The 25,961-nt window shown below is 61.0% G+C and overlaps 2 protein-coding genes across 3 annotated transcripts in view; one reads left to right on the top strand and one right to left on the bottom strand.

Moving 5' to 3' along the window:
• STKLD1 (serine/threonine kinase like domain containing 1) overlaps positions 1-16,350 on the top strand; it is a 22,346-nt gene extending 5,996 nt beyond the window's left edge. The window contains exons 4-18 of one of the 2 annotated variants that reach the window (XM_019434925.2): positions 337-411; positions 1,877-1,978; positions 4,120-4,190; positions 5,020-5,135; positions 6,199-6,317; positions 6,843-7,006; positions 7,611-7,741; positions 8,987-9,070; positions 11,110-11,226; positions 11,512-11,652; positions 12,481-12,609; positions 13,309-13,437; positions 13,508-13,636; positions 14,907-15,047; positions 15,372-16,350. In XM_019434925.2, the coding sequence (XP_019290470.2) occupies positions 337-411; positions 1,877-1,978; positions 4,120-4,190; positions 5,020-5,135; positions 6,199-6,317; positions 6,843-7,006; positions 7,611-7,741; positions 8,987-9,070; positions 11,110-11,226; positions 11,512-11,652; positions 12,481-12,609; positions 13,309-13,437; positions 13,508-13,636; positions 14,907-15,047; positions 15,372-15,595 (1,872 nt within the window). In that variant the 3' untranslated portion in view covers positions 15,596-16,350. Of the gene's footprint in view, positions 1-336; positions 412-1,876; positions 1,979-4,119; positions 4,191-5,019; positions 5,136-6,198; positions 6,318-6,842; positions 7,007-7,610; positions 7,742-8,986; positions 9,071-11,109; positions 11,227-11,511; positions 11,653-12,480; positions 12,610-13,308; positions 13,438-13,507; positions 13,637-14,906; positions 15,048-15,081 lie in introns of both variants that reach the window. The other variant, XM_053908525.1, reaches the window with a different exon arrangement.
• On the bottom strand, positions 15,568-25,961 carry REXO4 (REX4 homolog, 3'-5' exonuclease). The gene is made up of 8 exons (XM_019434930.2): positions 25,491-25,961; positions 23,285-23,628; positions 21,957-22,094; positions 21,585-21,778; positions 20,104-20,192; positions 18,412-18,486; positions 17,923-17,997; positions 15,568-17,252 (listed from the first exon to the last, which is right to left on the bottom strand). Exons 1-8 carry the CDS (start codon positions 25,944-25,946, stop codon positions 17,088-17,090), a joined length of 1,536 nt encoding a protein of 511 aa, XP_019290475.1. The 5' UTR covers positions 25,947-25,961; the 3' UTR covers positions 15,568-17,087.

The following is a 25,961-nucleotide window of genomic DNA, read 5'->3' as shown; positions in this document are numbered from 1 at the left end:
ATCAGGCACTTCCCTGGATGAGCTCACTTTGGCCCTCGACACCCCCGTGAGGCAGGTGCCACTGTTACTGCCATTTTCAGATGAGGCTAGAAGCTCAGAAAGGTTGAGGAGCCTCTCCTCGGCCACACAGCACAGCCAGCACATGCTGGAGAGCCGGGACCCACACTGGGCTGTCTGACTCTGAAGCACAAGACTGCATACCCTCCTCGTGCGCACTCCCCAGCCCCGTTCAGAGCCAGAAGCTTGCGTTTTTGTCGTGATAACGTGACACAGAAGCACTAGCTGAGGAGCAGTGTTTCCCGCACACGGCCACTTCCTCTGCTCTCGTCCCTGCAGCTGATGCCGCTGTTGAAGCTCCGGCACGCCCACATCTCCATATACCAGGAGCTGTTCATCATATGGAACAGTCAGGTGGGTCAGAGCCGACACCTTCGGGCTCAGCTGGCGTCCGGTGGCTCCAGGAACAAGCCAGCTGAGCACAGAGCACCCCGATGCCATTTAACCCCTTGAGCAGTAATGGCAGGGACTGTAAATGCGGCGGCCCCTGACTCAGCACTTACCGGGGCCCCGTTGGGGACTCTGTGGGCATCATCTCCTATGAGCCCGCAGGAGTCTCAGTGGAGGAGGGGTAGGTATACGACTTTAGGGAAGAAAGAAAGGCTAAGAGAAACCAGTCCCTCCTGGTTACCTACCTAGTCCGTGGCCCAGCCAGGAGGCCGGGCCTGGAAGGCTTGACTCCAGTGCCCTGTGTGTTCAGCGGCTGAGCTCATCCTGCAGCCAAAGGCTCCGTGAGTCTGCCCTCTGAAGGGGGAACTTTTGACTTTCACGGAAGGAGCGGGCTTTAGGAAGCTGGTCCCTGTTCTCCCCCCTTATTTGGCATCAGTTTGTCCTGTGCCTCTGGACCCTTGACGTTTGCGGCTCCTGAAGTTTACTAATGGCCGTCCCTACAGCCTGGGAGATCTGCAGGTTGGACGTAGTGTCCTCATTTCCCCGGGGCTCAGAGAGGTTAAGGAGCTCTCCGAGACCACACAGCCAGTAGCAGCTGAGTAAGATTCAAATCAGGGTCTTGTAAGTCCCCAAGCCCTGTGTTTCACCCCATAGGCCATGTGACTTCTGGTCTTTACAGGGATCCAGAGTCCTGCAAATCGTCCCAGATGGGTTGAGCTGGGTGGGGCAGGGGCCCTGGAGGTGAAGGGAGGCCACAAGGCTTCCTGGCAGACTCAGACCTCTGCCTTAGTGTCCCTGTCTGGGGGGGAGGGGCGGGTGGCAACCAAGGGCTTGAGCAGGAGTGGAGGGTCACCTCATACATATTCCCCCTCTTCAGCTGGGCCCTGAGGAAAGCCTTAGGGAGAGGCCATCACTGTGTGCACCCCGAATATTTTCGGAGCGCCCTGTAACGCTCTCAAGGAAACACAGAAAAGCCAAGAGGGCATTTCACTGTGGAAGGAAAAGCAGGGGTCCTCTGAGAGCCCTGAGTTGAGGCCCCTGACCTGGTCTGCTGGAGTCCCACCCGGGCCAGGCTCCCCTGACAGAGGAAACGGACGTAAGCTGAGCCCTAAAGACTAAATGGTTACCTGTGAAGAAGGGGTCCCAGGTGCGGGGGTCTGTGTATACAGTGGCCAGAAGGCCTGGGCCACTTTCAGAAAAGTCTGAGGGTTCATACAGATGGAGCAGGGACGGAGGGGGACGAGAGGATAGATGAGGCCAGAGGCGTGAGCAGGGGCTGTTTGCGGGGGGCTCATATCCCACTGCAGGCAGTGCTCCCATAGCCCTGTGGAGGGAGGCCCTCACAGAGGTAGCCTCGCAGAGGCGCCCAGGCCTGGGCTTGTGGGGGCTGGGACTGTGACATCTGGCTGAGGCCTCATGTCCCCAGCAGATCTCCTCTCTGTTCCTCTGCCTGGTGATGGAGTACAACCATGGAAGCTTCCAGAAGGTCATTGAGAAGAAGAGGGAGACAAAGACAATCATTGACTCCGAGGTGAGACAGACTCTCTAGAACACCAGGCCTGGGGGCCACCTGGACCTCAATCAGGGGCAGAAGGGAGGGCGGACGTGCCTTATCTTTTCTCACATCTATGCCTAGAGGTATTTTCACGCTGTGACATGCACAGGCCTTCAGTGCACAGCTTGGTGCACCGTACCAGGCATACGCTCACGTAACCTCCCCCACTTGGAGATGCAGAACACTCCTGGAGCTCCAGAAGTCCCTGTCCATGCCCATGGTTGGAATTCTCCGCCCAGACATTCTTCTGCCTGCCCCGGGGTTCACATTAATGGGCTCATACAGTGTGTCACCGTTTGTGTCTGGTTTCTTATGCGAACGTATCATGAAATTGTCCGTGTCGTGGCTAGGTGCCGCCCCATTGTGGGGCCACGTCTGTCTGCACGCGGCCCCGCTCTGTGAGCACGTGGCTTGTTCCCAGTTTCGGACTATTATGAATCAGGTTGCCATGAACCATGCTGGATGTGCCTTCTGGTCAACCTAAGTGCTCACCTTTCCTGGAGGAATCCCTGTTGGACCGCAGAGCGGGTGTGTGTGTGAGTAGCTTCCGTACATGTTCCAGTGTCCAGCACAGTTTGGGTGACTCGGGGTTACTCCCAGCACAAGCTGTGAGCATTCCGGCTCCTGCTTCCTGGCCAACACGGCATTCTGTGCCATTTTAATTAACAGTCACATTTTAATTTGAGATAAGCTCGGTAATCGTGGCGAGTGCTTTTTAGCCGTTTGGATGTTGTGCCTGTTCGAGTCTTTTGTCCATTTAAACGTTGGGGTTGTTTGTCTTTTCTTGTTGGTGTGTAGGTGTTCTTTACATATCACGGATGCGGGCATCCAGAGTCTTCTCCCAGACTGTGGCTTCCTGATTTGCTTTCTTAACCTTGTCTTTTGATGAACAGAACTCCTTAATTGTAATGAAGTCAGGTTCTCTGTCCTTCTTTTATGGTTAGCGCCTTTGAGCCTATCTGAGAGCCTGTCCTGCCCCAAGGTCATGAGGATATTTTCCTGTTGCCTTTTAAGCGAGGTCATTTTTGCTTAGGTCATTTTTGCTTTCACATTGCCGATGATGCACCCCAAGTGAATTCTGCCTGCTTTTGCTGTGAGCGCCCCTCTGCTCAGGGGGCCCGTGGGCACCATGTCACCACTGAGGGGTTCTGAGGGGCACGCAGCTCCTCTCCCAACGTGGGCCTCAGGGTCGGTTCTGGAGTAGGTTTCAAACTTTCTGTTAGTGGTGGAACCCTTTCAAGCACAAAATGTTCTCAGAAATGCAGCAAGGAAGGCAAAGCCATTCTAATCAGGGGGCATGGCAGGGTTGGTGGAGGGTAGAGTGGAAGCCCGGGGTCTTGTACGCTCAGCTCCTCTCTGACACCCCTGGGTAGAGTCCGGGGTTCCTAGGAACACGGTTTGAAAATCACTGCCCTGGACACTAGATGGATCTTGTTTCTGACATAAAGCATTTCTAGAACGTTCTTTGTCAGAGCACTTTTCATTCCAATGGCATGGAGAGGCAAACCTCAAGTAGGCAATAGAGATTTCAATATCTTTGATCCCCACAAGGCCCCTGGGCCACAAGGGGTGGAGCACGGGGCTGGGGTCAGGGCACCCGGGGACTCTGAGATGGAGGCAGGGGCGGGTGGTCTGGAAACGGGGGCGTTGCCCTGGCTGACGTGCTGTCACTGTCTGGATGGCTGCACACACTTCGGCCTCGAAGGCACACGAAGCAGAAGCCTCTTGCGTCGGCTCTGGGCTTTTGTGGGGCTTTGGGCCTGTCTTAAGCAAGGAGAGGGGCGCCTGGGGGACTCAGGCGGTTAAGCGTCCGACTTCGGCTCAGGTCATGACCTCATGGTTTGTGAGTTCGAGCCCCGGTCGGGCTCTGTGCTGACAGTTCAGAGCCCGGAGCCTGCTTCGGATTCTGTGTCTCCCTCTCTCTCTGCCCCTCCCCCACCAGCACACACGCATTCTCCACCCCCCCTTTCTCAAAAATAAATAAAAAACATTTAAAAATTAAAAAAAAAAAAGAGAATACACCATGATCCCAGCGGCTGTTCTGCGTGGTCGCTGACCTGCCTGAGCCGGCTGCCGGGAGACCCCTCCAATCCTGGCGTCTCTCATTTTCCCCCCAGTGGATGCAGGACGTGCTGGGCCAGGTGTTGGACGCTCTGGAATACCTGCACCACTTAGACATCATCCACAGGTGACCGGGGCGGCCAGGCTGCTTCAGGAGCAAAGGCACTGAGTCCCCTTAGGTGTCAGTACCCAGGGGCAGGGGCAGGGCAGAGAGGTGTGGCCGGGGTCAGCGCAGCCAGGAGAAGAGCGGGCACCTTTCCGGCCACCCCCTCCACGTCACCTGCAGTGATTCACCCAGCTTCATGAAGCGTAACCTGACCGGGGCAGGTTGGTTCTAAAGTGCAGGGAGAGCAGCCAGATAACAGCATTCGGAGGAAAGAGATTAGGCTGCGCGCCGTGGCCTCTGGCCGGCTGGCGGGGCTGCTGCCGTCCCCGGGGCTGAGCTTGAGATCGCCACCAGCACGGCTTCGCTCACCCTGTGGCATCCATGGTCCGAAGGGGCTGGGAACGGCTTCCGACGGAATCAGTGTCGGGTTTAAAGGAAGAGAGAAGAAACGCGTGGACCATGTGGACGAAGAGAAGGCTCACGATTTAGTGTTGATGTCACTGGACCTCAACAAATGGTCAAAAGCCAAATCCCTAAGTAGATGCATAGATAGCGAGGGTCTGGAGGGAGGTGAGCAAGATGTCAGTGGAGAAACGGCAGACGGTCAGGTGTTCTCCTCCTTGTGGCTGGCTGGTGGTTTTCCCATTTAGAAGAACGGAGTAGACTTTATTTCTGTAGGAAGCAGTATTTAAAAAGCAGGCCGCAAGGGGGGCATTTCCGGAGAGTGGAGCGGGACCGGGTGGGGCAGGGAGCAGGGAGGGAGGTTCAAGGTGCCGGCCCCTGCCCCGGGAGGGTCACCCGTGGCGGCCGGTGGTGGGGGTGGGTGGAGAGTCCTGCCTCTTCGTTTCAGGAATCTCAAGCCCTCCAACGTAGTCCTCAGCAGCAGCAACCACTGCAAATTACAGGACCTGAGCTCCAACGCGCTGATGGCGGACAGAGCCAAGTGGAACATCCGCGCGGAGGAAGGTGGCCCGGGGTCGTCCCGGGCTGCGTCCCAGGCTGGGGGAGGGGCCACGCTGCCAGTGGGGTCGTTCCCAGAGCCCAGAGGGCGGGGCCCCCTGGCGGAACGGGTCAAACCTCTCCTTGTTCAGAAGGTCCCCACAGACCCCCATGGGCTTTTGTGGGCTCCAAAGAGACCCCCTTGCCTGGGTTGTGACTGAGCAGGGGTATACCACCGTGGCAGGGGAGGGGGCGCACGCAGGGTCCAAGAGACACCCAGGAAATGTTAGCCTTCGTGGAAGCAGAAGAATGGCCTCAGGAGATGGAGGGCTGGTGGGTGCCAGGCACCGGTGAGGGCTGGGTTACTTTACTGAGCCCTAAAACTAGCCGAGGAGATGGCAGACATGGGGAGTAAGGGGAGATGGCTTCTCCTTCCTTTGGAAGGACAGTGGGGCAAAGGCACCTGGGCTTCAAGCCCATGCCAGCTGTCAGGGACGGAGAGAGTAACCGTAGTTGAGGATTTCAGAGTCCTGGTTGCCTAGAGGACAAATGGACGGACGGACAGGCGGATAGATGGGCGGAGGCATGGACGTGTGGGCAGATGGGTGAGTGGGTGGGTCTACTGGAAAGGTAGGAGGGTCCTTGGAGTTCACCCCTTTACCGTTCCATTGGGGAATGGAGGCCCGGAGAGGGAGGGGCTGCCTGAGGTCTATCGGGGACTAACGGACTGGTGACCCTGCTCTTTTGGCTGCTTGTCTGGGGTTCAGGTTTTAGAACCTAGGGCGGGGAAACTGGCATGTTGCCTCTGGGTTCTGACCTTTAGAGGGGCAAGATGGCCAGAGAGCCTTGTTGGCTCACGGCTCTTGGGCCACCTCTGCAGCCATATTGGGTGCAGAGACGCGCGTGTGTGCACACACGGGCCAACCTGGCTGGGCACCTGCCTCGCTGTCTGAGACCAGGGCCGGGATGTTGCTGACCAGGGCCCTCTTCCTTTCCCTCCAAAGAGAGCACCTCTTTGGTGAAAGTGAGTCTCCCCTCACTTTCCCAGGGAGACAGGACATCCACATCTGACACCTTCTCCTGCCGACAGACCCTTGTCAGAAGTCCTGGATGGCGCCCGAGGCCCTCCGCTTCTCCTTCAGCCAGAGATCTGACGTCTGGTCCCTGGGCTGCATCATCCTGGACATGGCCAGCTGCTCCTTCACAGACGTGAGCTGCCTTCTGCCTGCCTCTCCCTGCCACACCCCACGTCCCCAGAAGGCCGGCTCTGCCCACCTTGCTCAAAAGGGGCTCACTCTTCCCACCTGCATCCTCCTGCCTTGCTCTGAGCCTCCAAGGGGCCGTGAGGAACCCCCCGTCCCAGCTGCTGGGGGACCCTCGCACTCAACATTGGGCCTGCGGGGCCTCGGCGTAGTGAGGAGGGCAACGACCATGACAGGCAGACCGCCCCACGCTAACCCTCACAGCGGGCTCCCCCGTTCAGGTGCACTAGCCGGCCCGCGGTGGAATGCAGGTGCCACAGGAAAGTGACCGAGGCTGGCCTGAACACACAGGGGCTGCCTGTCACCCGGGGCCCCGAGGTAGCCGTGCAGGCTCACTTCCCCAGCCTTCCCACCTCTGGCCCCCTCAGGGTGGCCCTGGGACAGGCCAGCCAGTCTTCTGCCAGGGCCGGGCCCAGCTGGGGCGCGGTTGAGGCAGCGCGGGAAGCAGCGGTGTTTGTCTGTGTCCCCTCAGAAAACAGAAGCCATGCTTCTGAGAAAGTCCCTCCGGACCCTCCCGAATGGCCTCAGGGGCGTCCTGGAGACCCTGGAGGAGAAGAAGATCCCCAACGCGGAAACTTTCGGTTCCCTTTTGCCTTTGATGCTGCAGATCAACCCTTCGGAGCGAATAACAATCAGGTGAGCTGGGGGCTGGGGCCGTGTTTTAATCTTCCCGTGGATCTCTCACGGTCTCTCCCCGCAACGGCGTTTTAACGCCTGCAAACACGCCGTCCCATCCGCGGACCACTGGCTTTCCCAGTGTGGCCGTCCCAAACCGCAGTAACCGGTGACCTCGCAGCCGACAGAGCCGGCTCCTCTGTCAGGTGCCGAGGCCCTGAGGACCAGGACCGGTCTTCGTTGCAATTTACATTCAAATAAGAAGGAAAACAGGAATATACAACAACGAGCCCAGCCTGGGTCCTACTCGCCATTATACCGACACGACACAATAGTAACATCTGATCTTTCAATACGTTTTCTGGAGGAAGGAGCCCCCGCGGGTGAAGTTGCCGGGGCCCAGCACCGTCCTCCCTCGCCCTGGGAGCAAGCCCGGGGCCCCTCCAGGAGGCGGAGTGGCTGGGGCGCCAGCGGGGCACGCTTGCAACGTCGGGAGAGGTGCCGCCGAATGGGGTCCCCAACGGGAAGGTGGGGTTCCGGCGTCTGTGCGCCCGCCTGCCGGCCACCCAGAGCCCCCCCGAGAGCCCCCAGGTGAGCCCAGCCAGCTGCCTCCACTCCTCTCCAGGGAAGTGATACACATCACCTTCGTGGGCGGCAACTTCAGGTCCTCCAGCATCGCTCTGTCACCGCACTGGCAGCTGATGCCTGACTCTGTCACCGACCTGCTGCTAGGGGGCAACATGGCCAGCATCATAGGTGATGGCGGGGACCGGATGGGGAGGGCCCTGGCACTGCTCTCTTACCTCCCCTGAGGCCCAGTCCCCTGGTCTGCTCCCGACATGCGGCCGGTGGCTGGGAAGGTTTCGGGGCACTCCCCTCCATCCAGCCCCTCGTGTCCCCTCCCCCACCCCCGCCACCTCTAAGCGTCCATCCTCTTGCCTGGCCCCCACCTGCTTCCCTTCCCTTCCCGTTCCACGGTCCTCAACATAGCCGAACAGCGCCCTCATTCTCACAGCCCCCAGAACTGCCTGCTTTTTGCTTCCACGCCCTGGCACATGGTGGCCCCGATGCCCATCATGGTGCCGGACACTGCCAGACTGGCAGGCGCGTCCCTGTGGGGGCTCCGTGCAGTGTGACGCACACTGGCCTCCGTCGGGGGTGCCACCAGTCACCTGGTGCCCGTGCACAGACAGCACCGTATCTCCACCAAGTGCCCCTGGCCGGGGGCGCCCCGCGGCTCCCCACAGTACCCCTGAGGTCTTGGGTGAACGATGAGGTCTACAGGTCACCCTCAGCTTCCACTCGAGCTCCACTTTCCCAGCCCTCCTCCCCATCTGTGGCTCCCTGCGCTGGCTGCTGTGACAAGGGACCCCCTGCCCCATCTGCCGCTTCTGCCCTCACTTCTGGGGAAGGGGTGCTCATGAGGCCTTAGATTCTGTTTCCCTGAGTCTCACGGTCCTGGGCTTTGGAGGCAGGTCCCTAGGTCCGGTTGAAGCTGCGTGGCCTTGAGCGAGCCACCCCCTCTGAGCCCGTTCCCTCATCTAGAGCGAGGGGAGCTGCAGGGCCCATCTGTCGGCCTCTACGAGGTGCCCTGTGCCCAGACACGGGTGCAGGAGGGGCTCTGAGTCAGCCAGGGGATAGGGAAGGGCTCTACAATGGGCACACCTGGAGACTGCTGCTCCTTTTGGGGGCTGGGGGCGTTTGTCATGAATCAAAGGCAAAGACCCCTGCGGGGAGGCTCAGAGGCAGAGTGGGAAGAGCCCTGGGCTCAGGGCAGAGCCCTGGCCATGTTGAGCCTCGAGTGAGACTCTAAGACAGGCTGGGGTCTGCCTCTGGACAGGCTGCTCGGCCTGAGAAGTGGGGATGAGGGCGCCCCCTCATGCCCTATCATATGTATCCGTGAGCAGCGGGGTGCCCACAGATGGACCCCTCGTGCCCCGGGCCCTCGGAAGGGTCCCCGAGCCAGCCGGGCTCCTCCCCATGCCGTCCTGTCTCCTGCAGAGGTCATGCAGAACTTCTCCAGCAGACCCGAAGTCCAGCTCAAAGCCCTGAAGAGGCTCCTGAAGATGCCCGAAGAGCAGCTAGGTAGAGCCCCCACACCCCTTCCCCAGCTTCCCCGGGGCTCACCCTGTGGCACAGGTCTTTGGGGGAGCGGTGATCCCTCCCAGAGGCTCTCCTAGAGGGGCTCTCCTACACCTTTGAGGCTCATGTTGCCACCTCCTTGGAACGGGCAGCCTGGAATTCTCGGCGGGTGAGCGCCTTCTACCCGGCAGAGAGCGGGAATGGGATGGTTCGGTGTGCAGCTGGTGGCAGCCTGCCGTCACACGCTTTTCGTGGATTCTTAATGTGACATCCCATCTCTTCCACCGCTGCTACTGACGGGCATCTGACCTGTTCCTAATTGTCCAGTATCATAAGCAAACCCACAGTGGACGCCCTGGAGCACACGCCTGTGCGCACCTGTGTGAGCGTTTCTGTAGATGAGTTCCTAGACTCTGGGGTGTGAAGGGTTCACAGATACTGCAGACTGCCCTCCACAGAGACCCCAACTTACCCACCTATCAAGGACAGCATTTCTTCCCAACACTCTCCACCAATAAGTGTTCGTAATCCTTTAAGTTTTGTCAAAACATGGTTTCATAAAATCTCTCCATTCAACTTGTCTCACGAGAGTGAATATTATATTCGCTCACCTGTCCAGCCACCCATCAGCCCTCCATCCATTCCCCCATCTAACTATCCATCTACCCATCCATCCATCCACCCATCCATCTATTCATTTATTTATCCATCTGTCTACCTATCCACCTCCCCCACCTGAGTACCTATCTACCCACCCACCCTCCCCACACACCCATCCTTCATCCACCCACCACCGCCACCTAACTGTCCATCCATCCATCCACCCCCCATCTAACCGTCCTTCCGTGCATCCATCCATCCATCCATCCACCCATCTGTCTATCTATCCATCTGTCCACCTATCCATCAGCCCTCCATCCACCCTCCCATCTAACTGTCCATCTACCCATCCATCCATCTGCCGACCCACCCACACACCCATCCATCCACTCACCATCTAACTGTCCGTCCATCCATCCATCCATCCACCCATCCATCAGCCCTCCATCCACCACCCCATCTTAACTGTCCGTCCATCCGTCTATCCACCCCCCATCTAATGATCCATCCATCCATCTGTCCGTCCATCCATCCATCCATCCAACCATTCACTCACACACCCATCCATCCACCCCCCATCTATCCACCCATCCATCAGCCCTCCACCCCCCCCATCTATCTAACCATCCATCAACCGTCTGTTTATCCATCCATCCATCCATCCGTCCGTCTGTCCATCTACCCATCCATCAACCATCTGTCCATCCGTCCTTGCACAGAGGTCCGTTCGGTGGCTGGGGCATCAGAGATTGCAGAGGCCCAGTCCCAGCCCTCTAAGGCAGCAGCAGAGACTTCACACTGGCCACTTGCCTTTCCCTCTTCCTCATTCCTCCCCTTGACTCCTTCTGGAGCTAGGCTGTGGCCAGAGTAGAGTCCATAGGAAGGGAGATTTTATCTTCCCGGAGGAGCTGAGGGAGGCTTCCCCGGAGCCACACCTGCCCCAGCCAGCCTCATTCGGAGGCGGGCTAGCTGTACTCGGCCTCCTGGGCGCCAGCACTCTCGTTCTGGTTGTTCTCACTGAACGAGGCAACAAAGCAGCAGTGGAGGGGCACAGCGGGCACTGGACCGTCAGCTGCCCGCCCCCGCCTCTCACTCCTACCCAGCACACACAGCACTGAGGAGAGTCAGCGACACCCACGGATGCCCACACTCAGGGTAGTTATGGCCACGGGCTCCAGAGTCAGGCTGTTGAGGCAAGAGCTGTCCTCTCTCTGCCCGGTTTCCTCATCTGTAAGACGAGAGTGACAAGAAGGGCTGTTGGAACGAGATGCCCACGGCAGGCGCCCAATAAGGACTTTCTTTCCCCGCCTCCGCGTCCCTCCGGGGCTGCGTGCACGACGCCCTGTGGACTCCTAGCGGAGTTGGGGTCCCTGGTCTGGTCTGTACACCCGTCCCACCCCTGCTCCTATGCCAAGGCTCACCTCGTCGCCCTGCCCTGCCAGGTCTGCCGTGGCCGACAGAACTGGTGGAGTTGTTGACCGCCATCATGAAGCAACACGAGAGGATCCTTGACATACAGCTGCACGCCTGCTCCCTGCTGCTGCGCACCCTGGGCCAAGGTGGGTTCCGGGCCACGCCTGTGTCAGATGTGGACTCTGGCACGCCGTCCCAGAGCCAGCGGAGCCTTGGAAACCAGCCCTGGCTGCACAGCGCCGCTCACTGTCCTGCAGCGGGCACTTGGGGGGACCTGCTCCGTGCCAGGCGGGCAAGGCTTTCTCCATGCGAAGTGGGGGCACTGCCCCCCACCCCCACCCCAGCCAGGGAGGGGGCACACCTGCCTGCCACCTGCCCCGTGAACCCAGGTTCGGGAGGTAACCCTGGGCGTCTTCCCTCGGCCCAAGCAGCGCTGGCACGGGACCCCGCGGCCGAGGTGCCGAGTGAGAGCTCCGTCGTCTCCGTCCTGCTGAGCTGCCTGCGGATTCATCCCGAGTCAGAGCAGCTCCTGGCCACGGTCTACAGCGTGCTCGCCATCATCTCCAGCCAGGGTGGGTGTGCCTGGCCCTCCCTCTCTCGGGCGGAGGCGGGGGCACTGCCGGGGCACGGGGGCGTGCCCGCTCCGGATGCGGCCCGACCTGCACTGCCTTCGGCGGGTGTCGCCCACGCAGTCGTCCTGTTTTATCTCCCAACGCAGAGCTTCCATTTGACGGTCACTTGTTCCCTCCACAAACGTGCACGACACCGACCGGGTGCCAGGTGCCACCATGGGCTTCACGGCAGCGGCTTCTGCCTTGTTCATCTCCCCAGAGCACCTGGGCTCCTGGAGCCACCAGGCAGGCAGGCCGTAGGCGGCCAGATGGGGAATGCCACGGGGAGGATCGCGACGAGGGCGTTGGCACCTGACCTGTTCCCACCTTCCTCCCCGGGTCAGCAGCCCTCTCTCCAGCGGGAAGCTGGGCCCGTGAGCCCCGGGACACTCACCTAGAGCCCCGTGGCCAGCCAAGGGCAGGGACCCCGCACTGCTCCTCACCACACTGGCTGGATCCCCCTTTGGGGAGTGGGCGAGGGTGCCGTGAGGAGGCACATCAGGACGACAGGCATACATCAGAGCCATCAGGCAAACTGGGTGTCGGCTCAGCCGCCGGGACACAATCACGCTGTCGTCTCAGGAGGCTCAGGCTGGCTCTGTGTGGTCCCGGGAGGCCGGTCCCAGCCCAATACTGGGATGGGCGATACTGGGACTGGCGGCCCAGGGGATGGACCGCGTCCTCCGGTTTCTGGGCCCCGCACTGGGTATGACTGGCACAGAGTAGGCGCCCAGGAATGCGGGGGGCAAGGACCACAGACGGACGGGGTTCTCTGGGTCTTGCCCGCAGAATCGGCCTCCGAGGAGCTCCAGGAGGCTGGGCTGTTCGAGCATATCCTGGAGCGCCTGAGTACCTTCCCCACAAACAGGGACATCTGCATCAACGGCCTGAGCCTGCTCTGGGCCCTGATGGTGGATGGTGAGGGTCCCCTCCTCCTGCTCTCCTGCCTGGGGGCTGGTGTCCTCGCTGCTCCCTGATCACCTCTGCAAGCCTTCGAGGGCCTCTGTGTCCTGCCCCTTAAACACTTCAGGACAAGAGCCCACAGAGAGGCTCTTCTGAGAGCCTGGAAGCAGAGGAAGAGAAAGGAGTGGAGGAGGACAAGGGAGGGGGGCTCCACCCAGGGGAGGCAGGCTTCCTATCCGGGTGGGGTGCCCCCCCCCCCCCCCCCCGCCCACACCGACTCTGGTGGCTCCTGCCCCGGGAGCCCCTCTACCTGCCACCCACCCTGGGATTTCCTGGGCAGTCCCTGGTTTCTGAGGGTGCCTTTGGCAGATGCCTCTGATTCAGAAAAGGGGCTGGGCTGCTCCCTCTCCTCCAGGCGCCCTCTGGGCCCTGCAGCACCTGGGCAGTAGTTCTAAGGAAAAGAGGGCTCCGGGCCACGGAGACCCTGGGAAACCAGAGAGGCCTGTCCACACCCAAAGTGCAAAATTCCCGAGACCCCCTGGGGACAGACAGTCCCTCCTCTCCCCAAACTCCCCTCTCGCCTGAACTCTCCCGGCAGCTTTGGCCCTGTTGTCCTTGGTGGGAGGCAGGGGGCGTGGGGTCGCGTACACAGCAGGCACTCCTGCAGGCACTCAAGGGCTAGGTGTCCCCTCCTTCATCCTGTCCCGGTCCCAGCCGTCATTGTGAACAAGACCCCCTTGGAGAAAGCCCCGGTCCTCATCGCCGAGGTGCTGGCCGCCCACCCCACGGACGCAGAGATGGCTGAAGCCGGCTGCGCGGTCTTCTGGCTGCTGTCCTTGCTAGGTGAGCGGCCTGGGCTGGGTGGCACGGACCCCACCCGTGAGGCGAGGAGGCCTGACTAGGCCCTCCGCAGGCTGCGTAAAGGAGCACCAGTTCGCAGATGTGGTGACGCTGTTCCTCCAAAGCATCCGGCTCTGCCAGGACAGAATCCCACTGGTGAACAACGCCTACCGGGGACTGGCCAGCCTCGCAAAGGTGTCCGGTGAGCCAGGGAGTGGACTGGGCTACTCCAAGGAGGCGGGGGGCCAGGACTCAACAAGTCGTGTCTGCCAGCTGCCCACAAACCAAAAGCAGAACCGAAAAGTCAAAGTAGGAAAAGAGCAACCTAGAGTCCCATCATCCAGAAGTTGCCGTGGAGACTTTTCACACACACACTGGTTTTGTGGGGTTTTTTAGCTTCGTGCTATACTGAGATTCTCTTTCCCTGCCCATAAACACTCTGAACAGGTGTTAGGTCAGCACAGGTATCCCTACGGGTATAGCTTATGGAAACACCCAGGAGACGGGTCCCACTCCGGTAGCCTGAGAGCTGTTACTTGGGGTGGCAGTGCTAGGGGCCGTGACTGTCTCGTGGCACAATAACCCTTCGGAGACGCTTGGGACCCGAGACTGGACAGGCCGCCAGCTGGCGTGTGAGGGGTGCTCCAGCCCCTCTGAGGTCTGGTCCCAACGCGGTGTTTCAGGGCAGGTACAGAGGGTGGGCTGGACGGGGGCCAGGCGGCCAGGCCTCTGTCTGCTTCTCGGCCTGAGGTGGTCCGGGCCTGCGGGAGTGGGGCCGCCCTCCTTCCTGGAGAGGCTCCAAAGGGCGCCGGCAGGGTCGTCCTCTCCCGACACGGGGTCTGTAGCAGCTGCCGACCTTCGTGGGACAGGAAGGGGAGCTGGGGTCCTGAGGGCAGATGTGACCTGGCTCGGCAATGGAGGGGTGGTCGGAAGCCGGGGCCAGAGAGTGAGCGGGAACGGACTCTGCCACCTGCCGGCCCGACAACTCAAGTCTGCGTGTGAGATCCCCCAGGCTCCGGGAGGGTCTGAGCGGTAACATCTCACAGGCCCCGGCCCCTCGAGAGCCAGGGCCTGACCCCTGACTGGGGGTGTACGTGTGCCGCGTTGGCGCTCCCCCAGGCCCACCCTACAGGCACGCTCTGGAAAGCGTTCTAGAGCTTCTCTTTGCCTGCGGGCGGAGGCCAGCCCTCCAGCAGGAGCCTTCTGCTGGGGGGGGGGGGGGGGGAGGAGGTGGGGCGTACATTCCCGCCAGGAGGAAAGCGGCCCGCAGATGCCTTCGCGACCTTTACAACCCGTGGGGCAATGCTGGCCTCAGCGGCTCCCCAGGCGGCAGGAAACTGGCCTCCTCTGCCAGTGGCGGAGGTCCCTGCTATCCTGAGCACCCTGGACTGCCGTCAGCCCCCTTCCTGGAGGACACCAAGGCACAGGCAGCTGCAGGAAATGAATTCCCCGCCCCCCCCGCCCCCCGCCAGAGCTGGCAGCGCTGCAGGTGGCAATGCCAGAGGAGGGCGGCGGCGGCCTCAGCCTCATCCGGGAGACGTACCGGCTGTACAAGGATGACCCGGAGGTGGTGGTGAACATCTGCATGCTGCTGGCCCACCTCACGTCCTACGGTGCGAGTCCCCCTTTCCCTGTCATCCCCCCCAGGAAGCCAGTGGTCAGAGGCACCCCGCTCCCAGCTCTTACTGGTGGGGAGAAGGAAAGGAACCCTTCCCTGCAACTTCAGTGCGTTCAACAGCAGAACTCAAGGCAGCGGGTGCCGCGCTGACCGTGGGGGTCACCGGCTGCTGAGCCCCAGAGGCAGCGTGCGGTCATGCTAAGCCCGAGTGGGATGGGGCCCGGCTTTGTCCCGCTGGCCTCAGAAGTGCCCCGGCCCGGGTTGTACAAGCATCGGGCTGGCTGGGCCCTGACCTCAGGACCCTCCGCTCTGCCCACAGAGGAAATCCTGCCCGAGCTGCGGGCCAGTGGCATCCAGCCTCTGGCCCAGGAGATCAAGGAGCGCTTCACCTCCAGCCTGGTGAGTGTCAGCGGGGGCCCAACACACCAGGCCCCCAACTGCCTCTACGGCCAGATCTGGGTAGCACAGAGGGGCCCAGAACAAGAGACATTGTGCCAAACAGACTTGACTCTGTGTACGGTGTTTTTTTGTTTTATTTTATAGAGGGGGCACGAGCAGGCGAGGGGCAGAGGGAGAGAGAACAAATCCCGAGCAGGCTCCACGCTCAGTGTGCAGCCCAATCCCACGACCCCAAGACCATGACCTGAGCCAAAACCGAGAGGCAGACGCTCAACCGACTGAGCCACCCAAGCACCTACTCTGTGTGTGTAGTTTTCATGCCTCTTCCCGTTTGACTTCACATGTGTCTCTGGGCCCCCCAAACCTAAGGGGCAGGGACAATCAGACCTCTTCACAGAAGAGCAGATTCGGTCACAAAAAGACCTACGAGTAGGTCCCAAGAGTGTCACAGACACGGTGCCTACTGGCTGTCTTTCCAGGAGCTGGTTTCCTACGCAGAGAAGGTACTCCTGAGGCTGGAGGCCGGCACGCCACCAGGCTCCGCGGGAGGACAGTCGGCTCTGCCCTGAGGAGGCAGACACCCCACGGCCTCCCGCTTTCCCGCACCTTCTCTCCCGCCCTTCTTTTCCTTGTCTGGCCCTGGAGCTGCCCGGTGAGCGGCATTTTCCTTAGGTTTTGTGTGTAGGGGGGGTTCCACTTTGCTCACGCAGGCGCCCTGGGGGCAGCGTGGAGCACCAGTGGGGCCCCGGGGGCTCGATTCGGCAGGCTCCGCACAGACCTCGGCCCTGGACCCATCAGCGTGGCCCTTGTGGAAAAAGCAGCCCTTTCAGACCACTCTAAACGCGGAAAGTAACCTCCCCACACTCCACCTCTAGTAAAAGCCCGCCTGTGTTAAATCTCCTCAGTGGGTCCGGGGCTTCCTTGTGCCACGTCAGGCGGTTTGGTAAAGCCGGGCCGTATGCCGGGCTCCCGACTCTTCTCAAAGACCCTCACACCCGGGACAGACCCGCACGGTGCTTCAGCCCCACAGCTGGGGATCAGCACATCTGTCCCAGACGGGGAGGGACACCCGCCTCTGGGGGGAACCATGGTCACCCAGCGCAGACGAGCTGAGCCTCCCTCGCCGTGCTGCGGGCCCTGACCCCAAGTTGAAACCTGGCGGGTGGACCTGTGGGGTGGGGCTGGGGGTGTGAGAAAGGATCGGCACCCTCAGAGAATCTCTCCAAGTCCAAAGGCGGCCGCGGCAAACTTGGGAGATGGGGCCGGAGCACAGCTCACTGCACACGCTGGGTGTGGCCCGTGAGTCCGGTGGGGTTCTTTACGTGACCTGTGACCCAAGGCACAGAAAGAAAGGGGACTGGCCTCCTCCCAGGAAGATGCTACAAACCCAGTGGATGCTGGGTGCCCCTGGCTCCTGGGACCCGGCGAATCCCCGGCAGAGATGCCACCCCGCTGTGGGGACAGCACACTGCAGAACGCCCCCCGACTTGCCGTCAGTCCTCAGGACAGAGCCCCACCGTGCTGCCTGCCCCCAGCAGGGGCGCCAGGTCTGGGATGGCACAGAGGGAGGAAGCAGTTCTCGGCCGCCCCCACGCCCTGCCGCCAGGACGGCGAACATGTTTCAACAGAGCTGCCGCTACGGGGAGACCCGAGCTGTCTTGTGCGTGGTCACAACCGCCTGCGGACGGGAGGTGCTGTGGCTGTCTGGAACGGGGGCCGTGGGGCGCCTGTCCTGGGCCGAACTCTCCCACTCCTTCTTCACCAGGACATACAATCTCATCGCCACCTGGGCATCCTGAATCTAGGGGGCACAGAACGCCACTGTGACCGTCCCAGCAGGCGACGGGCAGGGCACACACGACCCGAGCCCTCGAGCCACACGCGGGGCACGCCAAGGAGAAAGCCAAGCAGGGCAGCCACCTGGGGGTGTGATCCCAGCGGGGCTCTGGCAGCTCAGGCGCCAGCCTGCGGGGGAAGAAAGGACCAGCGGAAGGCAGGAACAGGCCTGCTGCCTCTCGCGAGGTGCATCGGGCAGCAACCCACGGGATGCAACAAGCAGACACGCGGATGCGAGCGGGGGTCCGGCGGGAGGCTGACCGAGGCCTCGATGCAGGGGCTGGGTTCCCTGGGCCAGCAGCCTGGTGCCAGCACCCCCCCGCCCTGTCACTGGAGCCTGTCCCCAGGCCCAGGGGAACAACCGGCCCGGGCCGCACGGTCTGTAAAGGCCTCAATCTAGACGGGGGGCTTTTTCTCCTAAGGGCCGTGATGTGGCAGGTTTTTGTGTGTAAGTGTTGATGAGCTACATACAAACATCCAGACTTTAACGGCCACGCTACGAGCCCGCTGTACCATTTCATCTTTTGTGGACCGGCGGCCTTCTAAAAATAAGTCATCTGGGCCCGACAGAGTGCCTTGGCCACAAGGTGAGGGATGGCCCCCAGTCCCGAGGACTGTCACCCCAGGACACTTACCGAACAGTGCTCTGCCTGCTGCACCCGGACCCCCAGGATTCTCTCCGCGAGCAGCTTCAGAGATGGCCTTCCGCTCTGCCGGGGGACAGCACGCAGCCATGCTGGGGTGGAGGCCTCAGCAGGGGGGTCACCTACTGAGCCCCGGCCCAGGGACCTCCAACGCGCCTTCACTGGAAGCGCCCGGGGCACCTAGGGCACGTGACACCCTGGTCTGCCCGCAGGGGAGGGCCTGGAAAGGGGTCTGCGTGTCCGACTCCCTCTGCAGCAGATCCGAGGGCAGCTTCTTCCCACAGCTGGGGGCCTCCCTGTGGAGACCGGGGTAGCCGGCCCTTGGTCACACCGACTTTTAAAGGGCAACGTGCGGTAAAACTGTTTTGTTTTTTGTTTTTAAACATTTCTCAGTTTCAAAACTTAGAAGGCCGCCCGAAACCAACCATCACGTGAACCAGCCAACAACTACGAAGCACACAGCCATGCTTATTTAAATACCTTCACTTGACTCTTGAAAGGTTTGTATTTCTGCGTGTCCCGAATCTTCTTTTTTGGGTGATCAAGAAACAGCACCTGGAAGACAACACAGCGATGGTCACAGCCGCTGTCGGCGTGCAGCGGTGGGACCCCCTTTTTTCAAACAGCCTCTCACGAGGAATCCTAACGGGTGACACACACGGGAAAGCAGGTATGGACGTGAACTTGGACTTGGGATGGAAAACTCTCACACGGACGAAAGACGCCGCCCAACAGCAAGAACCACGTTAGTAGAAACACAATCTCGAGGGGCGCCTGGGTGGCTCAGTCGGTTGAGCGCCGACTTCGGCTCAGGTCACGATCTCGTGGTCCGTGAGTTCGAGCCCCGCATCGGGCCCCTGTGCTGACAGCTCAGAGCCCGGAGCCTGTTTCAGATTCTGTGTCTCCCTCTCTCTCTGACCCTCCCCCATTCATGCTCTGTCTCTCTCTGTCTCAAAAATAAATAAACGTTAAAAAAAAATTTTTTTTTAAAAAAAGGAAACACATTCTCGAAACCACGGAAACCAGAGACCGACAGCCATCAATTATCCAGCAACCACTGCGCTCCTGTGTCCTGAGTGGGTGTCGCACATCGGGGAAGTTACGGAGAACGTGCTCTAACAGCTCATCTCGCGACCTCAGGACGGTCTCAGGAGACCGCCGGACACGAGCCTGCCCAAGTCGCCAGGGACGGAGCAGGTGTGAGGAGACAGCATGGCCCAACAGGGAGGGGGCCACTGAGACTTCGGCGGGCAGAGTGCCTGCTATATTCATTTCAGCACTTCCGGGTTACTTTAAAAGGCCATGAAGACCAACACTCGGCGACGCCTGAAACACCTGAGGACTCCAGGGCTCCGCGGACACCCGCCTGCCCCGCGGCTCTCCTCAGAACAGGCGGGCCAGTCCCGCCCACAGCAGAGACCCTCCGGGGGCAGAGGCCGAGCACATGGCCCCTAGGGCGCCAGGAGTGGACCCACGAGCTTACATGCCACCTGCTGCACTGGCCGGCTGGGAGGGAGCGGCCGCCGGGGGACGCGTCCCCACGGACGGTGGCTCTGACCTCAGAGGAGCACCAGGCCCCGTCCAGCTGGGCGGAGCTGCGGCAGTGGCTGCCTGGCTCTGTCCACGTGGAACGCGCTAGAGCAGTGGGCAGGCACCTGGCCCCAGGTCTGGGTTTGCGCCCGGCTCTGCCACGTGGGCACTGTGGGCACGTCACTCAACTCACAGAGCCTCAGGTCTACCTCCTGTAAAAGGAGCACCACTGGACGCCTTTTAAAGAACCACGAACGGGCGCCCGGGTGGCTCAGTCGGTCGAGGGTCCGGCTTCGGCTCAGGTCACGATCTCACGGTTTGTGAGTTCGAGCCCCGCTTTGGGCTCTGTGCCGACAGCTCGGAGCCTGGAGCCTGCTTCGGATTCTGTGTCTCCCTCTCTCTCTGCCCCTCCCCTGTTCGCGCTCTCTCACTGTCTCAAAAATAAATAAACGTTAAAAAAAAAAATTAAAGAACTGAGAAACACCCAGCGCTCCCCCAGGACACAGGGAGAACTGGACGACTGGCGTCTGATGCTGTTGGGGGGCCTGCCCGACACCCAGGCGCCACAAACCAAACACTGAAATGCGTCCAGAACACGGTGTGGGCGACGGCAGGGGTGCAGCCCGCACGAGGCAGCGGTACCTTTAGGTCGTTGTGCAGCGCGTGTCCCACTAGAATCCGGCCCTTCAGCGTGTCCGCCACCTCCTTCTGAACAACTTCGAAGTTTTCTCCTGACGAGAACGAAGAGGTGGCTTTTAGCGCCGTGTGCCACGCTGCTGAGCCCATCACTCCTGCCACGGACACGACAGAGGCAGGGAGCAGAGTGGCCGTTCGGAAGCGACCCGACAGTCATTTTTACTGTTGACTCAAGTGAGAATCGGTCTTAGATTCCGTGCTTTCCGACCGGAGGTAAAAACAAGACTGGTCCCCCGCCACAGACGGCGAGCAGTGCTCCCCCAGACCTCCGGCTCCGGAGGCAGCCCCGCCTGCTCTCCTGGCAGACGCCCTTGGTCCTCTCCCTCCCCCGCCAAGGGAAGGCTCGGAGCCACCGTGCCCGCCCCCGGACAGGAGAGCTCGGGTCCAGGCAGCCCACGCTGAGCAGGACCTGACCGAGCCTGGAGCCGGAGGGACCGAGCCTGGAGCCTGGTCAGGCCGGGGCACCGCCTGCTTGGTTATGTGTGCACAGGGGATCTGAGAGGCACAGAGAAAGGAGGCCGCGGGGGCCAGGGAAAGCAGTGGCCTCGGGACCTCTCAGGTCCCTGACCTCAGAGTCGCCCTGGGTGACTCCTCCCCCACGGCCAGTCCAGCAGACCCCACGGACTCCGCCTTCAGGGTGCACCCGGAGTTGGGCCACGTCCTGTCACCTCTCACCGCGCCCCCCCCCCCCAGACCATGACCAGGTCACCGGCGGCACATGCCCCCTCTTCCCGTTTCCACCCTCATGGCCCAAGTCTCTTCTCAATCCCACGGCCGGAGGGAACCTGTGGAAACCTGAGCCGGGCCTGTCACTGCTCAGACCTCCCCGTGGCTTCCCGAGGTCCTCGCGAAGATCCACGAGACCCTCCCATCTGTCCCCACCTTCCCTCCTCACCCCCACGCCGGCACACTCTCTGGGTCCCTACTGCCAAATGACACACGGGTGAAGACACAGATGTGCCTGAGAGCCATCTGAAAACAGTCACCCTGGGAGACGTAGGACTATTGGGGCTCCTGCTGTGGCCAATGCTCCAGAACAGAAAGGGGACAAAAGGAAGAGACAGGGGGTGCCCGGCTGGCTCAGAGAAGCGTGCGACTCTTGATCTCGGGGTCGTGAGTTCAAGCCCCACCTTGGGTGGAGAGATTACTCAAAAAAATAAAGTAGTAACTTAAAGAGGGGGCTCTTGGATGGCTCCATTGGTTAAGCGCTTAGTCTGACTCCTGGTTTCGGCTCAGGTCACGATTTCATGGTTCGTGGGTTCAAGCCCTGTGTGTGCTAAAAGCACAGAGCCTGTTTGAGATTCTCTCCCCCTCTCTGCCCCTCCCCTGCTCGCACCCCCTCTAAATGAATAAACTTAATAACAATAAATGGGGAGAAAGGGACCCAGGCACTGCCTCTCCCGTGCTCGCCAGCAGGGAGGACCCACCCTGCTTGAGGTTCTCCGGCCGTATCCCGCTGACCGCCGTCCTGTAGTCCGTCACCGGCTGGCTGGGCTTGATGCACTTGTCGTAAACACACTTCCCATACTGGTTCACGATGGACACGCGGGCGGCGATGCTCTCTTCCCCCTTGGGGCCCACGCCCACCATCTCACAGTCCATGGCTAAGGCTCTAGTCAGGCTGAAGGGAGCCAAAGGTCCCACTTACTCAACGCTGTGCCCCCCGCCATCCAGAGACCGGCCTGGCTCTCAGGGCTCCTCGTAGGATGGGGCGGCGCCTGCCCGACTCGGCTAGGGGCGCGGGGGGAGCCCCTGCCCGAGACCCTCGCCCTCCCAGGCTGGGCACCGGCCCCACGTACCCGCCGAAGGCCTGCTCCTTCGCCAGCGTGATGCTGCTCTCGCTCTGCCCCAGCCGCTTCCTTGCTATCCGGGCCGCCTCCGGGCCCAGGGCCGCCTCGATGTCCGCCGGGTCGACGTCATCAAACCAGATGTCTTCCCTGGAAGGCAGAGGGACTGGGCATAAGCAGAGGGGCTCCCGCGGTCGGGCCCACACCGCCGCCCCTGCTACTGGTTCAGCGCTGTCCCTCTGCCGCTTTTCTTAACTGGGAGACGCGCTCGCTACCCCAAAACCCGGGAACCACAGAGAAACACCAAGAACACAGAGCACAGACGCGCGGGCTGCGGGCGACGGCTGCTAACGCGCTCTTCTGAACTGAGAGAGCAGGAAGCTCGCCACCGAACGCTTGAGACACAAATACACACAACGACTATAAAAGGGAAACGCAGACGCCCCCGAGCCCCCCCCTCCCCAAACTCTGGCGACCCCTGGCACCTGCACACCAAGCCCACACAGAGGCCCACGCGAGGACGTACACGTCTGCCTGGTGAACTGCCTCCCGGGCGCAGCTAAACGTCACCTCCTTAGAAACCGCTTCCCGACCCCGCTGGGTGGACACACTCCTCTGGCCGTTCGCGCCCACGAGCTCTGTCCTCACCGGATTTACCCTGCCCACACTCACAGAATTACCCGCCTAGCTTCCGTCTGGCCGCCTCTCCTGCCGGACCGCCGGCCTCAGGGGGAGGGCCCTGGGTTTCCAGAGAGCGGACTGGCACAGCGACACGTGGCCGGCGCTCACACCGCTCTCTCCTGGGAGCTTCGGCAACCATGTCCTCGGTGCCCAGGTAACTCGCCAGCAGCCTGACTTACGAACTCCTGCGCTGCCTCCAGCCGAGCCATTTGGAGGCAGCCACTGACCCCGGGCCCCTGCCCTCCCCGTGGGAGTGACCTCCACAGGGTGCTCGGGCCAGCCCCTCCCATCTCGCAAGCCCCGCCTCCCAGCACCACAGGTGGCCACGAGGAACCCCACCAAAGCACTTGACTGGCAAGACTTGGGCCTTTCTGGCTCTGACCTCCGTTCACCCCACAAATCTTTACCGGAGGCCTAAGGGCCTCGCTCTGCGCTGAGCCCTGCAGATACAGCAGTTACCAAACAGGCCCTGCCCTCATCACGCCTCCGTCCTGGGGGAAACTAGTAAACGGAGAGACAGCACTGGGAGGAGGTGATGGAGAGACTGCGGAGAGGCCACCCCCCCGCCCCCCAGGCCTCCCCCAGGAGACAGATGCTCAGGGATGAGCTGACCGAGGCCGCCCGCAGCACAGGGAGGCGGACACACCCCCTGTACTCACTCGGTGGGCAGGGCCGGAGTCAAGGCCACAGTCACCTCCTTAGCTTTCCACTTCTTGCGCTTGGTGTCTCCTCCTTTCGGAGAAGTATCATCATTTGTCCTTTTCTCGGCTCCCTTCCCATCGTGCCCCGCTCTGCTGACCTCTGTGCGGGGAGCCGGCGCCTTCCTGCCCGCTGGAGGTACTGAAGGACCAGAGCCCCCCGTGGTCGCTGGGGCCGCTGTTTCTGGCCCCGTCTCACTTCTCTTTGCTTTTCTGTTCGGTTGGATAATTCCGGGCTGTATTTTGGAATCCGTCTGAGAGATAACAAGAGGCTTTTCCGGGGCCTGTGTTTTTTGTTTCAGGAGCTAAGAGGACCCAAAATAAAATACACGACACGTTTTAATTTGGAAAGCAAGCAAGCACGAGAGACTGAAAAACTTACGTGTGTATACACCCCGTCTACCCCTACGGGCATCGCTGAGATCCATTATCGGACAGTTTGGCAAAAGCCCTTCTCATTCACACCTGGTCACTTGTGGTGAGATGATCTTCTTTGCTTATCTCGTTACAAGGCATGATCTGATACCTGCTGCCTCGTTCCTACAAAATTTTAAACGCCTGTCCAACACCTTAAGTGCCTCCCGAATGACTTCACTCCGCCTAAGGGATGGTGAGCAAGCTGTTCTCCCGTTTGCTTAGGGCTCGTGTTAGAGCTCCCTCCTGCGCACACTAGGCCAACAAAGTGGGGGCGGAGGGGGGATGGGAGCCAGATCCTTTACAAACCCCTCGAGGGTCTCAGGAAGAGAGAGGGGCGTGTGTTCAACCAAGAGTTTGGTTCAAGCCACGGGTTCAAGCCCGTGGCGGCTGAAGAGCTGCCGGCAGCCGTACACTGTGCTCAGGCAAGCAGGGCTGTCGTGTCCCTTCCCTCGCACCCCAGCCCCCAGCACGGCGGTTCTCAACCGCGGTTAAGACCCTGGGAGGTAGCACCGAGCTGAGAGACAACGTGGGTTTCTACTTACTTGTTCCTGCGACGTTTAACCACGGAAGGGCTTACTTTTTGTAGAACGTACAGAAAACACAAGCTTCCCCCCTGATAAATCTCCTTTCCACTCACTTGATTTTGCTTTACCTTCTTGAAAGAGAGGGAAGGAGAACCACAGCTCAAGAAATTGTCCAGAACCCTGGGTTTGCCTGAAGGAGCCTCCTCAGTCCTGTCCGTCCAGACAGGCGGTTAGGATCTCCCATCCCTACGACACTGGCCGTATTAAGAGGCTCAAGCAGCTTTTCCCTATCGCCCGATGCTCCGAAACAGAGCCCAAGACGTCGTGGAAGACTCTGAGGGTCGGTGGTAGCAAAGAACACAAACTCCCGCTCGGAAGGGTGAGTCTGCACCCCGATCTGCCGTGTCTTTACTAGCTCTGTGACACCGGGCCAAACTCCTCAAGCTCTGTGCCTCCGTTTCCTCACCTGGAAAACAGCGACGACAACAGCAGCTTCGCCACGAGGAAGGCGTAGAGAACTGATGACTGAACGGCATGGAACAGCATCGGGCGGAAAGAAACCGCCACGTGGGGGGCCTGGGTGGCTCAGTCGGTTAAGCAACCGACTCCTGGCTTCGGCTCAGGTCACGATCCCAGGGTTATGGGACTGACCCCTGCATCGAGCCTGCTGGGGATTCTCTCTCTCTCTCTGCCCCTCCCCCGCTTGCGCTCTCTTCCTCTTTCAAAATAAGTAAGTAAATAACCTTAAGAAGAAAGAAAAAGAAACCTCTACGAAGAGCCTGGCCACCCGTGCGGAGAAAGGCAGTAGGGCACCACACGGGGTTCAGAGCAGTGGCTGTTGGTGTGGGACACCCGGTTCTGCCCACCCGGCTGCAGTCCTGGACAATTTCTCTAACCTTTCCAGGCCCCCTTCCTCGTCTGTAAAAGGAGACGACACAGGCGTCCACCGCACACCGTTGGTGTGGGGGTTAAACAACAAGACACGTGTAGATCTACCGGCCGAGTCCGCGCATTTCCAGAGATCAGTACCCCGGGGGGGCAGCTGCCATCAAGGTCACTCACTCACAAACCCCGGTTCTATCACGTTCCGGCGGACTCGCTGTCCACCCTCACAGGCTAACCTTCCCGCGACAGGCTCTGTCTGCAAGGTTTCTGCCGCCATGTGCCCGCACAGCGGCCCCACGCGTCTTCCTCTGCCTCCGTCCGCGCGGCCCCTCAAACCTCACCCGCTGCAGCGCCCTCCAGTTGCGGGAAAAGTCCTCCGGCGCCTTCGGAGGTCGGACCACGGCGACTCCGGGGCCGCAGCCCGGTGTCTTGCTCGCTTCTCGCCCTCGGCTTTTCCAGAATCTCCTCTTCCTGCTCTTCTTCCGAGCTACCTTCTTGCCAAGCCCCGGCTCAGCCACGGGGTCGCCGGGGGCGCGCCTGGAGGTCAGCGCCTTGGCCATCCCGCCCCCGGCCGGGCTCTGCCCACCCAGCGCCCGAGAGACACCAGCCTCCGGGACCCCGGAAGCGACCCCGCGCGCGCCCCGGCACGTGCGTCCCGGCCTCCGGAAGTGCTCTTCTCTCCGGACCGGCTGGAAACCGGGCCTCCCTTCCTGGTTCCGCACGGCCGGGAGCAGGGCGGGGCTCTTCTCCCGCCTGGGAGAAGGGCCACCACCCCGGGAGCGGCGTCCGGGGTCCATGACCTGGGGTAGGCT

The sequence above is a fragment of the Panthera pardus genome, unplaced genomic scaffold, assembly GCF_024362965.1.
Source record: "Panthera pardus isolate Hobbes unplaced genomic scaffold, ASM2436296v1 HiC_scaffold_20, whole genome shotgun sequence".
Taxonomy (NCBI): domain Eukaryota; kingdom Metazoa; phylum Chordata; class Mammalia; order Carnivora; family Felidae; genus Panthera; species Panthera pardus.
The sequence above is the reverse complement of the archived record's forward strand: the minus strand, read 5'-3'. Positions and strand labels throughout refer to the sequence as shown.

Bases quoted from the DNA above. Each gene is read 5' to 3' on its own strand.
- REXO4 (XM_019434930.2), bottom strand. From the start codon at position 25,946: ATGGACCCCGGACGCCGCTCCCGGGGTGGTGGCCCTTCTCCCAGGCGG. The intron at 22,095-23,284 runs GTGAGTACAGGG...TCTGCCTTCCAG, and splicing joins ACTCCGGCCCTGCCCACCGA to GGAAGACATCTGGTTTGATG. The intron at 21,779-21,956 runs GTACGTGGGGCC...GGCTCCCTTCAG, and splicing joins AAGGAGCAGGCCTTCGGCGG to CCTGACTAGAGCCTTAGCCA.